The following is a 17,056-nucleotide window of genomic DNA, read 5'->3' as shown; positions in this document are numbered from 1 at the left end:
TCTCAGAGCTGTCCCCTTATACCCTCAAGGGGACAATTCTTTACTGACAAGAGTTGGGGCTGGAACTCAGGCCATCGCCTCAACCCAAGACTCTCCCAGGTAGCCCAGCTTCCAGACCTGGAGTCATTACAGGGATAGCTCAGTCACTCCTGCTCATCAAATCAAGGCTTGGACCAGCCTTAGGAGACTCCAGGCCTAAGGGGGTCGGGGGGTGGGGTGGGGAATGCCACATGGAATCATAGCCTACCATGGACTTAGTCCCTCCATCCTGGAGCCTGTCCCTCCCCTCAGTTCCATTAAAGAGACAAGCCCCCGAACAAGCAAGCCTAGCCCAGACTGTTGGCAAAACAAAAAAATTTATTTTCCTTTGAAATAAAATGTACAACCAAAAGAGCACAGGGCCTGAGGCAGTAGGGAAGGTGGGGGGGGGGTGGGGACACCAGAGAGCCCGTTTTGGGGTAGGAATCCGTGCCTCTGTCCCCTCTACCTGGCACCTTTTGCCAAGGAGGAAGAGTCTGTAAACCAGAGATTCCAGAAGGGAAGGGAAATACATGCTGTGCCAGTGCTTTTTCTGTATCCTTTGGGTACAGAACACCACCTCCACAGGGAGAAGCACAGACTGGCAGAGCCCTCGGAAATCATATAGCCTCCCACCCCTCACCCCCATCATCCACACGGACACAAGGAGGCTCAGATAGGGAAGGACATACACCAAATCAGAGGTGAAGTCAGGACTGGGACACCTGGGCAAACTCAGCAGGGGAATGTCACAGGCCTGAATGTGCAGAGATCATTAGACACATGAGTCAAGTGAATGACCCCATGGGGAGAAATGGCTGTGGTTTTCTGGTAGCAGCCACTGCTCAGTGGTCCCTGACCTCAGCGAGAGGTGCCTACGTAAAGGCCAAGAACCAGATGGTGGTTATGAACATCAGGACTTTCTTTAGCACCAGACGGTGGAGCTCTCCTGCCAGCTCAGCTTCTTGGGGCTTCTCAGGTACGGGTGGTGCTGCTTGAAGGAGCCTGTGCCTTCACGTGGGGTGGGGGAAAGGAGAAGCCAGTAGGGCTGGGTAAAGCCTTGTCCTGTGCCTTTCTTCCCTTCTTCCCCTCTACCCCAGCTTCAGTAGGGCTCAGAGAGGACGCAGGGGATGAGGGAAGGCCAGAGTGGTATCTTGCCCTAGTTTCCGGGCAGTGGGCCTCCTCCCCAGCAGGAGAGCAGGGTTCAGAACCGTTTTTCCTCAGGCTGGGAGGTAATGAGCAGCTCCTTGCTCCCGAAGTCCCACCAGGCTGTCATGTGGAACGCCATGTTGGTCAGGACCACAGTATACTCCAGGATGGCAAAAATGGTGTATACTGTGGTAAGGACACAAGGAATAGGGAGTGATGAGCCTCCTTCCCTACCCCCCAGGGGCCTCTTGATAGATCACCACCACTGCATCACTACGCAAAGGACACAATGGCAGGCAGCCCCCGAGACCACTGCCACTGCCATACTGCACATTACAGAAAACATCACAACTGTCCCATAGCCACTGTGACCACCTATGGATCCTCGCCTGGCCTCACCTCCAGCCTCACAATACATGTTGTGCCGAAAGTACGCAGCCAGCGCCGTGAAGAAGGAGACGAAGTTGATGATGAAGAGCCGCTGTTTCCAGGTGTAGGACTTGCGATCCTAGGGGATGGGCTGTCGGATCACTCTGCAGCTTGTTAGATACGTGCGGACAGCCTCCCCTCTTGGCCCCAACTCCTAAGAGCTGTGTCTTACCTCCTTTGGTCATGGAAGGGGGGCAGAGGCAGGGGCAGCAGGAATGATGGGCATTTCATACCCCTGCATTTGGTGTAATGAGGCCAAGGCACAGTGGGGTCCCTGTCCCTCCCACTTCAGGGGGACAGAGTGTGAAAGTTACTTGGAGTTACCCACCAACCCAACACCTCCAGATGCTGTGGGGAGAAGAAAAGTACGGGGCGGGGGGCGGGGGGCAGGGCCGGGGGGAGGCACCAGAGTTATTACAGACCACAGACCCCTGACACAGTGTTCCTGCTGCAGCCTGGGCGCTGCCCCTCATTCTACTCCCATTTGGAGGCACCACCTCTTCTATTCTCCATTTTCCCATGCTACCCAAACACAGCCCCAGATTCTGATCAATCACCCTCCACTTGTCCCCAGGCCCAGCCCCAGCCCCAGTTCGCAAAAGAACTGCATTTCCCACCTCACCATTACCCGCATCCTGAGGACAAGTGTCCTTGATTTTCCTCTGGGCCACCTGGAGCCCCACTAGTAGACCGTACCTCTTGACTTACTGTGTGCTTCTTGGTCAGCCGCCAGAGAATGCAGGTGAGGAGCATGTGACTGAGGGATGAGGCGATGAACACAATGAAAGCATTTTCATGGATGGCTGGAGGGAGAGAGGAGGGTTGGGAGCACGCACGGAAGGGAGCACCCAAAGCCCTGCGCCATAAGGTCGGGGGGTGGGGGTTGGGGGCAGGGACATCCCCTCCCGGAACCCTTCCCCGCTCCTCCTTCCCTCGTCTGGGCACCCACTGAAGTCCTCGGAAGAGGAGACATAGGTGAGCACTAGCAGCGCAAGGTTCTCCACGACGTTGAGGCCGAAATTGAGGCGGCAAAGCTGGCGGTAGCCGGGACACGGGGAGGCGCAGCTGAGGTAGTAGTTCCAGTAGGCGAAGGCCACCAAGAAGCGGGGTGCTGAGTGCAGGCCAATGCAGAAGCGCCATACGTAGCTCTGGGGCACCTCTCCACCGATGGCCGAGCTCACTGATGGCAGGTAATTGGGCACCTAGAGAGTTGTGAACCATCTGGGCACCGGCCCCCTGCCGGCCCCACCCACCTTGAGATCTTCCTCTCTGTGTAATCACCTTGACACTCAGAAGGCTCTGGTCCAGTCCCCTCCCTCCAGGACGTCCTCCTTCAGAGCCCCAGAGCTCTCCAGGGAGACCTCCCCTTCCAGGTCCTGGGCCCCCAGTGTGCCTGGTTCTCATTCCCTAGCCAGCCTGGGGTTTGTGCTGGGGCAGAGTGGGACCGCCTCCACCTCCCTACAGGTGGCTGGGAAAGCTATAGGCAGGTTCAGATGCTCTCTGAGCCCACAGCACAGGGCTGTGACATGGATAAGGTCCTGTGGGAGGGTCCATGAGCCCAGCAACCCAGATTCAGTCCGAAGGACAGAAACGAGTCACAGAGCATCTGAGCTTCCTTGGCACAGCACTGGATTCACTGCCCAGCTAAGCTGTTCCTGACCGCTCCCAGCTCCACTTGTCCTTCTGGTCTGGGGCACCAAGGTAGTAGAGGGTGCTGTGAGATCCTAGGGGAGCGGGGCCAGAAGATACACTCACTCTGGTCACATTTAAGAAAATGGGTGCTCCTAACCTGGGGTAGTCTAAGAAAATGACCCTGTCCTTATGCATCTCTCTCATCCATCTTTCTCAAAGGCTGGAATTCCCTCATTCCTTAAGGAACTGGAGTGTCATTCTTTAAAGCTGAGAAAGGAGGAGATAATATCACACAGCTGCAAGGACTGGTGTGTTGCTTATTTTGGAGGGTGAGCGAATGGGGGATGGATGAACAGTAGTTTCGATGGGAACAGGAAGGCCAGGAATAGGAAGAGGATCTCTTAGACTCAGGGGCCTAAAGCAGTATGCCTCAAACTTTAATATGCATATGAGTCACCTGGAATTGTGTGAGAATGCAGAAGGTCTGGAATCTGAGAATCTGCATTTCTAAAAGATTCCATGGCTGCGGAAGCTACCAGTCTGTTGCCCACACTTTCCGTGGACTTTTTTAGACCTTCAACAAGAGCCAGAGCAGTGCCAGAGCCCTGAAACCCAGAGAGGGAATGACCCTACTGTGACTACGGCAGGACAAGTCTTCAGAGATGGAGTTCTTGAAGACCCCTTCCTTTCTCCCAGTGGGGATGCTGAATGGGTCTCCAGAGTGGCTGGGAAGGCAGGCAATGATGGAGGCAGCTCACAGGGCAGGGGTGGGCCTGGGACAGGACCAGCCAGGGCCTTCACGAGCCTTCACAGAAACGGAGATGGATTCCCCTCAGCACTGTCAGAGGAAGCTAAGTGCAGAGCGCTCAGAGAGAGGGTGATGCTATCGAGGCCATGGCTTGAGATACCATAGCTTGAGACCAGGCTCAGATATTCACTCTGAGTAATCAGTGAAGGGCAACATGGAGGCTTTGGAGCCACACAAACCTGGGTCTACATCCCAGCTCTGCCTTTATTAGCTGGCTGACCTTGAGCAAGTCACTTCACCTCTCTGAGCTTTGATTTCCTCATTGGCAAAATAGGGATGACATCACCTACCTTGCAGGGGATGGTGAATACTAAATATAACGTATGCAAGGCATCTGCAGTGTCTAGCACACAGTGAGTACAAGCGATGGCTTTCAGAAGACAAACTTTCCTGAAAAGCCTGCAAGTTGGCTGTGATCTATGTGGCTTCTGAACGTGGGAAGGCTGACTTATGAGTGAAAGGTGGGAATCATATCTTGACCGGACACTTCTGAGACCTCCAAGCCTCCTTACTTGACTCTTCTGCCTCTCTGGGTAGGTCCCCTGAGTAGGGTTAGTGGGAGTGTTGCCTCCACTTCCTAGAATGTTCATTCTGAAAACTCCTGCCCCAATCTCAGCTACTTTAAGGGGAACAGTACCAACATCTAAGGCTTGGCTGGGAGAGCCCAGAGTATTCAAGGGCCCAGAGCCCTGACTAAAGCTGGGAAAGAGGTAAAGGGTAGAGATGGCATGGAGTTAGGGGCATGCCTCAGGAGGATGAGGATTAGGGCCCTGTGGCTGCTTGTCCCATCCTCACAAGCTCCTCTCAAATTAAGGGTGGGGGCAGGAGTCTAAGAGCAGGGATTGCCTCCCTCATCACACACACACACACACACACACACACACACACACACACACACACACACACACACACACACGCTTAATCAGGTATAGGTACTCATATACACCCCCGCCATTCCGAGTACACAAGTTCCCCACTCACCAACTATGCCAACAACAAGCTACATGAGGAGATATCAGAGCCCAGGTACACAGCTCACCACAAACCTCCCCAAAAGCCCAGAGCTAAGGGTACTGAGAGATGGGAACATAACCTCTTTCCCCAAGAATAGAAATCCTTTGGCCTGGAAGACATGGCTCAGTGGATCTATGGCAGGGCAGTAGATCAGAAATTCACATGGTATAAAGGGAGAGGGTCCAAAAACTTCCTTATCATAGAACCTCATGTTTCACCATTAGAGGTTCATTCCTCTGGCCTCAGATAAAAGTCCCCTGAAATTATGGATGACTTTTCTTTATACCTTACCACCACTTCCCCTCCCCACCAACTGGACAAAAACTCCCATTCCTGTCAATCCTACTTGCTACTCTTCTCTGGACTCCATTCCCTCTTCTCTAACCTCATAGTCCCCCATCTTAGCTCTGGTATCCCCTGTACCATGAGCTATTGCACTAGCTTCCTCACTGGTCTCCCTACTCTTGCCCCCTGCCCTTGAATCTGTTCTCCACTCAAGAGCCAGAATGGTCTTCTAAAGCTCAAATCTGATCGTGTCCCTTCCCTGCTTAAAATCTTTCCAAAGGGCTTCCCTGGTGGCGCAGTGGTTGAGAGTCCGCCTGCCGATGCAGGGGACACGGGTTCGTGCCCCGGTCCGGGAAGATCCCACATGCTGCGGAGCAGCTGGGCCCATGAGCCATGGACGCTGAGCCTGCGCGTCTGGAGCCTGTGCTCCGCAACGGGAGAGGCCACAACAGTGAGAGGCCCGCGTACAGGAAAAAAAAAAAAAAAAAAATCTTTCCAAAGCTCCCCATTGCCCTCTGGATAAAATCAAAAGTTGTCCGCCTGGCACTCACAAAGGTCCTCCTTCACCCCACAGCAACAATGCCCCCTCCTCCAGGAAGGAAGTCTCCAGCATCCAAGCCAGTTTAAGTGCTTCTCCTGGGCCCAGCATCCCTGTGCTCCCTTTTATCACAGAAGGGATCTCATCTCACAGTGTTGTGACTGTCTGTGCCTAGGTCTGTCTCTTTGAGGAATAAGATGCTAAGAGCAAGTCCATGTTCAATTCCATGCCTCTGACACAGAACCTCCAACCCTGGGCCCTCGAGAAAGGCTTGATGGACTGCTCTTGGGGGCAGGAACTCCTTCTAGGTTTCTAGCTGGCAAAGCTCTGAGTGGATATAGGTTGTGGGGCCTGAGACTGCCAGAGGAGAAACAAAGCCAGAAGAAGCCAGGGCAGGGCTGGGCGTCTTCTCAGGTCAGGCCCCTAGGCTGGGCTAAAGCCACCTGTTGCTTCTCCTGGCTCCTGGCCTCATCTTACCTCCTCAGTCCTGGCTTCCTTTCCAGTCTGGTCTTTCTTCAGCCCCCTCCTCCCTCTCGCAATCTCTCCTGCCTATTCCCACTCTCTTCCCTTCCCCCAGGCCCCCTCTGCTCCCTTGACCCTCTACAATCCTCTTCTACTCTTGGAGAACTGTGACTCTACTCTCCCTGAGTCTCTCTCCCTAAATTCCCCCCACCTCTGACTTTCCCCCCACCATCCTTTTATCCCTCTCCCCTCTCTCTGTCCCTCCACCTTCTCTCCTACTGTCTGATTCCACCCTTAACACCATCTCCTGACCTGGCCCTGACCCAGGTGCTGGGGAGCCTGGCACTCACCCCACAGTCAGTGGCCACTGTGTACTCAAAGTGGAACACCAGGGACCAGATGATGCAGAAGAAGAAGCCAAACACGGGGAAAGTGATGACCCACCAGACCATGGCCGTGAAGCGGAGCCGGAACACAGTCCCATCGGGGTCCAAGGGCTGGGAGGCTGCAGAGAACATCCTGTAGGGAGTGGTGCCCAGGCAGGGCAAGGGACACAACTTGGGGCCTGGTGGGGTTACCTGGGCCTAGGAAAGTGGGGCCTTTTCCAGAGCTGGCTTTTCAGAGTATAGGGAAGAGCCAGAGTATAAAGGCAGAGTAGGAAGGACATAAAAGAAAAAGGAAAGCAGTGCAGAAGAGGAGGTACAGAGGGAGATGGGGCAGGAACAGCAGAGAGACAGGGTCAGCTCATAGGAATCCCCTTGGCACACTGGTCCTATAGGTTCACCTCTTGAAGAGTATAGAGAATAGAGGCTCCCAGTGGCCTGGACTTGGGAGCTCTGATGGCCCACCTCATTCCCATGACTCTCCTACCCACTCAGGAGAAGGGTCAGAGGTGGAAGGGTTATTATTCCCATTCCACAGAAGGGAAGACCAAGGCCCATAACTATGCTAGGATCAAACATTAAGACTAAGGCCTCTTGCCACTTGATAGCTTAAGGCTCCAAGTCAAGGTTTTCTTCAGGCCAAGTAACCTAAAGGACCTTGGCTCAGACTGACCCAAGCCCTCCCACTGACCCTGTCTGACCACATTCCTGCTCTTCACCCAAGTTCAACTAGGAACAGTGGGAGGGCCCCATAACCTACTTCAATGGGACCACAGGCTACCAGCCATCCCACCCCCAGCCTCAGAATGATCCAAGCCTCAGGCCAGCAGTACCCTGACCCCAAGATACCAGAGTCCCTCCGGAGGCCCAGACCTCTATCTCCTTCCTCTCTGAGAAGACCATGTCACCCGATCCAAGATTTTCGGGAACTGAGGGTCATGGGAACCTTCTCCGCTCAGGTTGAGTCTCCTGTGCTGGGCCAGACCCAAGAAGGACAGACCCAGACTGAGGTGGCTGGGCTTCTTCTGCTCCCTCTCCCTCTGGGCAGAGAACTCCCTCCCCCACCCCCACTGCGCCGACCACCATGACCCTTCACGCTGGGCTTCCTTCTGGAGGGCAGATTTGTTTTAAAAGGCCTAGGACCAAATCTCCCCTGGGGACTCAGACCTCCCTCCATTAAGGGAACCCTAGTCTACTAGTCCAGCTCAGCATCAGGGAATCAGGGTGGGGGTAGGCGCACTAAGCAACACTCACACTGGGTGCTGAAGGATCCGGGGCTTCAGTTGAGGGCTCTAGCCAGACTGAGACTGCTCTAAGGCTGGAGTGTCCCACCCCCAGTTCCCGAGGGCCTGCCTCCCACCCACAGAGCCCGGATCTCCACGCCTTCCCCGGGCACACAGCCTTCCCACGACCAACAAGGCCATGTCATAAATCCCAGAACACTCTGCAAAGGTAAGAATGATAGTGGCCAACGTTGGCCCACAGCAGATCCCTTTGCCAGACATGGGGGTGGGGACCTTTCTGAGGGTTGGGTCCAGCCATGTAGGCAGGTTTCTGGGAAGGGAAAGGGAGAAAGCAGAATAGGATTTAGCCCCTTTCTGTTGGAGCAGGACTGAATATGTTTGTTGGGCCCCATCAGAGAGCTAGCTAATCTTAAACAATAGATTCGCGGTCCGAAAGAGATCTAGACAGGCCTGAATATGAGGTATCAGTGTCCAGCCTGTACCTGTGCAGAAACAGCTAGTGGCAGCTCAGGCTGCATTAACAGAGGTCTAACAGCCAGTAATAGGAATAGAACAGTCCTGATTTGGGCTGTACTTCCCAGGCCATATGAAGTCCTATGCCCAGATCAGGGCCTAGGAGAGAACAGTGATCAACTGGGCCAAGTCCAGGGGCACATGTCTTGTAAGGATTGCCTGAAGGAACTGGAGCTATGCTACCTGAGAAGAGTAAACTCAGGGGACCCTCCTCCCCCGCCATTACTGCCTTCCCATCTCTGCAGGGCTGGCTGGAAGCCAGGTGGAAAAAGTAGCTCCAAGGGTCCCAAAACAGAGCCAGAGGCAGGACAGAGATTCACCAGAAAGAGGGTATATGCTCACTATAAGAAAGAGCTTGCTGGGCTTCCCTGGTGGCGCAGTGGTTGAGAGTCCGCCTGCCTATGCAGGGGACACGGGTTCGTGCCCCGGTTTGGGAAGATCCCACATGCCGCGGAGCGGCTGGGCCGTGAGCCATGGCCGCTGAGCCTGCGCGTCCGGAGCCTGTGCTCTGCAACGGGAGAGGCCACAACAGTGAGAGGCCCGCGTACCGCAAAACAAAAAAAAAAAAGAAAGAGCTTTCTAATTGTTAGTTACTAAGTCTCCTTGGAATCAGCTGCCTGGGAAGGAAAGAAGCTTCCCATCACTGGGGATGTGGAAGCAGAGGCAATGTCATCTATTGGTAATTATAGACTAAGGCTACTTCTTTCATTCCTCAGTTGGCCATTCCTGGGATTCTCTGGGTGAGAAATTCAGAGTATATGTGAAAATTCCCAGGTGTATCCATCATAGTAGTCCCAGGGAGTAGGGACAAAATACCCCTGGGGTCACTAGGCCTAGTCTTGCCCCAGAGAGGCCAGGTACCCCTCCAGCAGCTACCTATGCCTTAGCTCCCTATCTAGTATATTGAAAATGGGTTATAAGTATGCTGAGGTTACTGATCCCATTATCATCTGGAGCCAGCCACGAGGACCAGAGCAAACAGCCTACTCCTTCTAACTCCATATGCCATACACATATTATAATTCTCTGTATGGACTATGACTGCATTATATCATGCCTTCCTTTTCCCAGGGCATTGAGGTGTGTGTGTGTGTGTGTGTGTGTGTGTCTGTGTGTGTGTGTGTGTGTGTGTGTGTGTGTCGGGGGGGGGTCCTATCCATTTATTCAACAAATACTTTTTTTTTTCCTGGCTGCGCTGTGTGGCATGCGGGACCTTAGTTCCCCAACCAGGGATCAAACCCGTGCCCCCTGCAGTGGAAGCGCACAGTCTTAACCACTGGACCACCAGGGAAGTCCCTCAACAAATACCTTCTGATTCAGATGTAGTGCCCATCTTCAAGGAGCTCCCAGCCTAGTAGGGAAGAGAGACACAAATATAATGTGATAGAACTATATCAGAGAGAACACCTGGAACTATGGGCACCCGGAGGAGGGAGTGATTAAGCTTGCCCAATGGAGGCTGCAGAAAGCTTTTTGGAGGAGGAGACACATGAGAAGGGTTTTGCAGGATGAAGAGGAGTTGGCCAGGGTCATAGAACATTTGGTGCATTATCTAAGGTGAGAACTAGGTCAGGAGAGGCTGCTGGATGGATCCTTTCTGATCTTCCCCCTCAGATCACCTGGTCACCCCCTTTTCTTCCAGTCCTGTTCTTTCTGATAGCTCCCAGCCCTGAGTCTCACCAGGCTGGCTGCCCACAACTCAAGGCCCACATCTACCCACTGACAAATCAAGAAGAGGGAAAACTTGAAGTCATATGAATAAAAGAAGTGGGCCCCCATGCCTGCCAGCCAGATCCCACTTCTGGTTGTACCCCTTTTTCTCAAGCAAATGCTCTTTATAGGAAGGTGGAAGCTCAGCTGATTGGGGGCCTTCTGAGCTCTCTCTGTGAGGCTAGTTCAAGGGTCCATGTCCAGGCTCTGCCTCTTTCCCACCTAGAGACCCTTGGCTAACTTCCTCTCCTGCCCTGTCTTCCAACTTGACAATCTCCTTTTCCTCTTCCTCCTTCTGCTCCTCCCCCTTCACATTTCCAAAACCACTTTCTTGTTTCCTCCACCTGGAGCTCTACACTAACCCTGAGAAGGAGGAGGACAGGAATTAGCAACCCTGATAGACATGGGAAAACTGAGTCTCAGTCTCTGAATTTCAGGTAATATACAAAGTCAGTGGATGAACTAGGAGGATAACAAAGGTCCACACAGGTCTCACCCCATTTACACCCATAACATACAGAGAAAGAACTCTCACAACTTTCTTTCTGGCCCAGCACCCTATATCCCTGTCCAAGAGGGTGTATGGTCACCTATGGAACCTCAGAGGTCACGGGGCCTACCCCAGAAAACACATGTACACACACATAATCAGGTCCCCAACCAGACAGACACAGATATAGTCTCTCTCACACACATACCCCACTCAAAGCCATTATAGTATATAATATATAATAATAATATAGTATGTCCCTCACAGTTAACACATGCACATATACATAATCACATTCCCGTAGAGACAGGCACAGCCCACAGTGCCCCAATAAAAATCCCCCAATGCCCTCTAGCCCAGTTTTTTTCTCTGACCCCCAGAAAACCCTGGGGCTGCTGAATCGGCCCCTCTATGAAGTTAAGGATTGGGTTCGGGGTCCTGGGGCTGCCCAACTTCAGGGACCCTGGCCCCCAACGACCTCCGTGGAAGGTGGAGGGAGACTAGTCCTTGGGACCTCAATTTGCAGGCATCCCCCTAGCAGCCCAGTATGTTTGATGGCTAATCCTGTTACAACAGAATCAGGATCCAAAACAGATCTGATTGGGCCTGAATATGAGGTATCAGTGCCCCCCTCCACAAGCCCTACCCCACAGTGTGTGGCCGTCGTCTCCTTGAAGTGGAAGAGCAGGGACCAGAGGACGCAGAAGAGGAAGGCGACAAGTGGACAGCAGACCGTGACCAGGGCCACCAGGGTGAACCGGAGCCGGACCAGGGTCCCATCCCGATCCAGCGGCAGTGGGACCTCGTACATCTTGTCAGACCTGGGGATGGAGTGGCGTGCTGTCAGGGCCCAAGGTAGTGAGGCTGGGACTCAGTGGTGAAGCTAGCCCTTGTGCTCAGTCCTCAGCTTAGCTATGCTATGGGGTGGAGAGTCTGAGAAGGAAGCCACCTAGCCCCTAAACTTGGACAGCTACTGCCCTGGATGAGGAAGATGGACTGAGAATCCCATGAGAACATTCACCCTCAATTTCAGAGGAAAGACAATGAACCAAATCTGTGCTAAGATGAAGCCTGAATAGATTGGGAAAACTTCTTCTCATCCCTAGGCCTGGCTTGACAGGCCTAGTACTACAGGAGCTGGTTGAACTAGTCTCTCTTGTTTCAGGAACCAATCCTAAAACTTCCCAGTGAACAGAATGGCCCATCTCCTCCCCCAGGCCTTGGAACCTCCATGTTTCAGGGCCTCCTATCAGCTCTCACTGCTTCACCCACCGGCCCAGGGTGCTTCTGTACCTTCAGGCCCTTCCCAGCTCTGTGTGCTCTGTGTGCCTGCACTGCAGTCCACAGCAGCAAGGACTCCATGGAAGCCAGCAGAACCTCAACCCCCTGCCTGTCCCCACCCGCTGCCTCACATGCTCTGAGGGTGAAAGGCTTTGCAGAATCAGGCCTGGTGCTAGCCTGGGCTTGCTGTTTGCTAGAGAGAGCTGCCTGGTCAGCTTCTGGAGGCTTCCCAGTGCCCAGGGGCCTGTCCACTCCCCTCTGGAGACTAGGTAAGGGCTCCTGAGGACTGGGCTCCTCCCCACCGCACTCCCCCACTCAGATGAGGATATCTAGGGTCATGCACTATACTACTAGCCAAGTATATACCAGCAATCCTAGCCCGGACCCCCTCAGTGTATAGAAGGGGAAGTTGAGGCCAAGAGAGGGGCAGGACCCTGCTCAGGGTCACATAACAAATAGAAGGAAGAGCCAGCAGTGGGGAGATGTAGGGCTCGCAGTGTCAGAAACTGCAGCTCTCGCCTTCCTTGACCCTTTGCTCTCTGGGCCAGAGCTCTGGGCAGAGAGGTCAGGTTAGGTCAGGTTAGGAGGGAAAAGTGAAGCGGTACCTGTCTATAAGAGGAAAAAAACTAAAAAACCAAATCTTACATAAATGAGTCAGTCAGCCCTGTTCCCATTTTAAAGACAGAGGAACCAAGACACAGAGAGAGGAAGGTCTTTCCTCAAAGCCATATGCTGAACCTGAGGGAAAGCCATCCTCAGAATTTAGGCTTCTAGTTGCCAAACTAGGGCTGGCTCCGGATACATAAAGAACCTGCCCTTCTGGACTCCAGGACCTTGCCTGGAGATCAAGTCCTAGCTCTTCCTGGCCCCGCCCTCAGGAAGAACCCTGACCTCCAGGAGGCTGGCCTCATGGCATCCGGAACAAGCCAGGTGGATACGCCTCTCATCCAGCTTCCTCCACCCACCTCTCTGCCAGGCTCCAACAGGCAGCCTGCCCCAAACTGCTCAACCTCCTTCCTCCTTCTGCGGGCCGGGGCTTTCCCAGGAGCGGTGGAAGTGGCTCTCGTGGCCCTCCCAACTCAAGCACATTCCTACAGTCCTTGGATCATGCCCAGAGACCTTCCCCACCCAGCCCAAACCCAGATTCTGTGGTTGCAATGATAATAGTCCCCCCTTCCAACATCCTTCCTGAAGCCAGCTGCTCTGGATCCCTCAGGAATCACTGGGACACCCAAACCAAAGACCAGATCCTCAGGGAATGACTAGGCAGTGCCCAAGGCAGGGGTTGATAAGAAGGTTTGAGGAACAGTCTGTTCCACCTGTTGGAGGTATGCCTAACCTCCCTTTTAGCTGTGTGACCTTGGGCAAGTCACCTAACCACTCTGGGCCTGTTTTCACAGTTGTAAAACATGGGGATCATGTGGTTTGGATGACTAATAAGGCCATACCAACGAGGTCATTCTACTCTCCCAGGCTTCAGGACAGGGAGCTCACTATCTGAAGGGCAGCTGTCCAGCCCCAGTCAACTCTAACTTCCACACAGGTACCACTTAACTGAAAACTGCTTTCTTAGGAGTATCCCTACCTTATTTCCAAAGATCCTTAAAGATCTTCTCAGCTTCCAGTCCAAATCCACACTTACTGGGTGCCTTCTGAGTACTAGGCACCCTGCTTAGCACTAGATATACATTGTTTCTTTTAATCCTCACTACAACAACTCTATGAGGTAGGCGCTATAGCCTGTATATTTCCATTTTACAGAAGAGGCAAGTGAGGCTCAGGGAGGTTAACATTTGCTCAAGGTCACAGGCTAATAGCTGGCAGAGTTGGGATTTGAAACTAATCTAAAGGGTTGCAAGTCCCCGGCACCTCTCTCCTGGGGCACCTAAGGAAGAATCTGGACCAGGAGTGCCTGCGGGGTGAAGAAGGGAGAGCTCACTCTGGAACATCGGGCCCCTGTCAGGGAGCAGAGGGGAAAGGGGTCAGCTACCCCAGCGGGCACAGCAGCAGTTCCTGGACAGACACCAGGATCCCCACAGCCCGGGGCCGGGCCCCGCGGAGGCCAGACCGCGTGGCCGAGCTCCCCCAAGTGGGGCTGCCCGGCAGTCCAGCACACCCATCTCCATACTCACCCAGGCCGTGGCGGCGAGGAGGCCGCGCCGGCGCAGTCCGGGAGCAGGGAGCACCCGGGGGAAGCCCAGGCCGGGCCCGGGGGGCGAGCGGTGGGGGACGGGTCGGAGCGGGAACGGCGGGGGCGGGGCCGGCGCGCTTGGGGCGGAACTTGGGAAGGAAACAGCACCCAGATCCTCTGCTGGCCCCTCCCCGCTTCTGAGGCCCGGGATCCCGGGCTGTCCCCCTTAATCTGGCATCCCCTCATGCCATGTCGATCCAGCACTGGTCAGCCCCACTCATTCCAGCTGCATGGGGGCAGCCGGAAGAGCACTGGACACCTGGGTCTGACACATTGGATCAGCCACCTTGTCACTTACCTCTCGGCTGCGTTCCATCACCTGTTGAAAGAACATAAAATTAATTCAACAGGACCTCGAATTCTCTCATTTCCTGACCCCAGTCTCTACCCACCTCCCACCCCAATCTAGACGAAATTATCCAGTTTCGCACTTCTGAAACATTAAACCAGTTTGGCCCCAGCCTCGGCGCCCCTTCCCCAAACTTTGCTCCCCAGAGCCCAATCGGGGCATTTCAGCAAAGGGAAGAGCGCATCACAGGGAGCGAGATCCCATGGGGCCCACCCGAGAAACTCTGGGCCACAGCTATTCCCACCTTTGATCAGGAGAGGGCGCCCTGTCCCACCTGTCGAAATGCAGAGAGCGGATCTCCTGCCCCCCAACCTCACCCCAGTCCTGGTCTCTCTTCACCATGAGAGGGCTGATCCCCAGAAACTAGCCCCCAGCCAGGTTCCTTCCCCACCCTGACTGACCCCTTAAAGGAATCTGAGGAGGACTCTCTGCTACCTTTGTAAAGATCATCCTACTTCAACGGGGAAAAAGAATGAAGGGACCAGTAATCCCTCCTACAGTTACAATGTGGGATTGTCAGAGCACCTGCAGCAGATGGAGGACATCTGACCTAGACACCGTTACCATCATATTTTTCCCATTTAAATCCCCACAGTAATAATTAGCACATTTTGAGCACCCCCGGTGTCCCAGGCACTTTTCTACTTTTTTATATTATCCCATTTAATCTTGATAAAAGCCCTATGAGGTAGATACTATTAATATCTCCATTTCACCAATGGAAAACAGAGAAGATGAGTTACCGACTCACACAGCTAGTAAGTGTCAGAAACCAGGATTTGAGTCTGGCACCTGAGGTCATCCCCTTAATCACTATATACTGTTAATTCGGGAAAACAAAGGCCCAAATTTGATTAACTTGCCAGAGCCCTTTTGCATGCATCCACTCTTGTTCATTTACTCAGGCTAGGCCCCCTCTGTGACAGGCCCTGGGTTGGGCAATGGTGGGGGACCCAGAGATATCATGCTCACTCCTGGGGGTCCAAGTCTACAGGGAAGGTGTCTTATTCTAAAAAAATAGTTTTCTTGACTTGAATTCTGCCACTCCACCCCACCCCACCCCGGCCTTTAAAGTCCCAGGGCAAATGAACAATTAGTAAAACTGATTGTTACTGAAAGAACCACTCCCATTTAGTTTTGATAACTGGATTTAGGTTTTCTTCCTTGGGGCTTCACGTGATGCTCTTTGTCTAGCTCCAACCCACACATGACTGCTCCTGGCCCCTGTTGCCAGTCTTAACCCCTTGTCTGTTCCTTTGGCTCTAAGTACCATTGCCTGAGGCTGGGTCTCTTCTCCCTGCCTATAGACTACTCCCCAGTGCCTGAAACTTGAGGTGCTCTAACTGGCCTTTAATTCTCTGGTGATTTGGGCACTTCCCCACCATACAGTCCTGAGTCTGTTTCCTCATCTGTAAAATGGTTTTAGGAATATCCACATTATAGTGTTGTTGTGAGAACTAGATGAGGTAATAGAGCAGTGTGCCAGGTTGATGACAACTAGATGTGTCAGCAACAGTCTGAATTTGTCCTGATTGAGCCTTTTCTGAACTGTCTGACCTCAGCTGTCACTGACCCTCTCTGAATCTGTTTCCTCCACTGTCAGTTTGAAAGACTATCACCTACTTGATTTATATGAGGAAAAGTGGAAGAAAAAGATGAGTTCTTACTACGTGCCAGGGACTATATATGAATTCTCTTATTTGATCCTCTTAATAATCTGATGAGGTAGGTTTGATGAAAGCCATTTTACAGATAAAAAAAATTGAACAAGCATCTAAGCATCTAGGCTCGACCTTATTCAGGAGACTCTCAGTGTTTGCTGAACTGGCATTTGTCCATTGTCCAAGTAGCTGCTGCTGCTGCTGTTGAAGCCTTTCAGTGTCTCCTCCCTCCTGGTTGGTTAGCCTGGTGCCTGGACATACCCCAGAGAGGCCTGTGCCTGAAACAGCACCACCATCTTCAAGCTTTAGCCACAGTCACGGCTCCACTCCCCTTTCCACATACACATACCAGATATCCCAAGCTGACTGAGCATTTGTTTTCAGGGATGTTCCAGCCCCCAGGAGCACAGGGCGGTGTAGAGGTGGGGAGCAGAAGAGGGGAAGTGAATGTGGGATATAGTTGTCAAGGAAAGCTTCCTGTAGGAGATCTCCTTCACTGCCCTCCTATCTCTCCATCATTCTCCCCATTAGCCACATTGGCTCTTCTTACAACACAGATCTGATCATGTCCCACCCTTGTGGCAAAGTAGTAAATCTTCATGGCTTTTAGCATCAAGGGCGAATTCCTTAGTGTGGTGTTCAATATCTTTCATGATGTGGCCGTCCTCTACTCCAGCAACCACTTGTTTTACATTCTAACTACACTCACCTCTTCCATGGAGCTTTGTTTAACTTCCTCCTTATCTCTCCCTAACCCCCATGATCTGCCCACCTTCCCACTCCTCAGGCAGCCTTGGATGGCCTTCCATCACACCCTTATTAGGGCTCTAACCACAATGAGGCAAAATAATCTGTTGCCTGTTTCCCCCGACCTTCCTGGGAGCTCATGTAAGGACAGA

General features: G+C 53.0%; 1 protein-coding gene across 5 annotated transcripts; it reads right to left on the bottom strand.

Moving 5' to 3' along the window:
* Nucleotides 1-370: 370 nt before the first annotated feature.
* Nucleotides 371-14,461, bottom strand: PGAP2 (post-GPI attachment to proteins 2). 5 transcript variants are annotated; one of them, XM_060103738.1, is made up of 7 exons: nt 14,446-14,461; nt 11,321-11,496; nt 6,686-6,867; nt 2,546-2,798; nt 2,293-2,399; nt 1,567-1,675; nt 371-1,353 (listed from the first exon to the last, which is right to left on the bottom strand). In XM_060103738.1, the coding sequence occupies exons 2-7, from the start codon at nt 11,484-11,486 to the stop codon at nt 1,223-1,225; spliced, it is 948 nt and encodes a 315-aa protein (XP_059959721.1). In that variant the 5' UTR covers nt 11,487-11,496; nt 14,446-14,461; the 3' UTR covers nt 371-1,222. The 5 variants fall into 5 exon arrangements, with proteins under 5 accessions (XP_059959721.1, XP_059959719.1, XP_059959720.1 ...); XM_060103736.1 differs by lacking the exon at nt 6,686-6,867 and having other exon boundaries at nt 11,322-11,496; XM_060103737.1 differs by lacking the exon at nt 6,686-6,867 and having other exon boundaries at nt 2,305-2,399; nt 11,322-11,496.
* Between the last annotated feature and the right edge of the window lie 2,595 nt (nt 14,462-17,056).

The sequence above is a fragment of the Mesoplodon densirostris genome, chromosome 7, assembly GCF_025265405.1.
Source record: "Mesoplodon densirostris isolate mMesDen1 chromosome 7, mMesDen1 primary haplotype, whole genome shotgun sequence".
In the NCBI taxonomy this organism is placed as follows: Eukaryota; Metazoa; Chordata; class Mammalia; order Artiodactyla; family Ziphiidae; genus Mesoplodon; species Mesoplodon densirostris.
The sequence above is the reverse complement of the archived record's forward strand: the minus strand, read 5'-3'. Positions and strand labels throughout refer to the sequence as shown.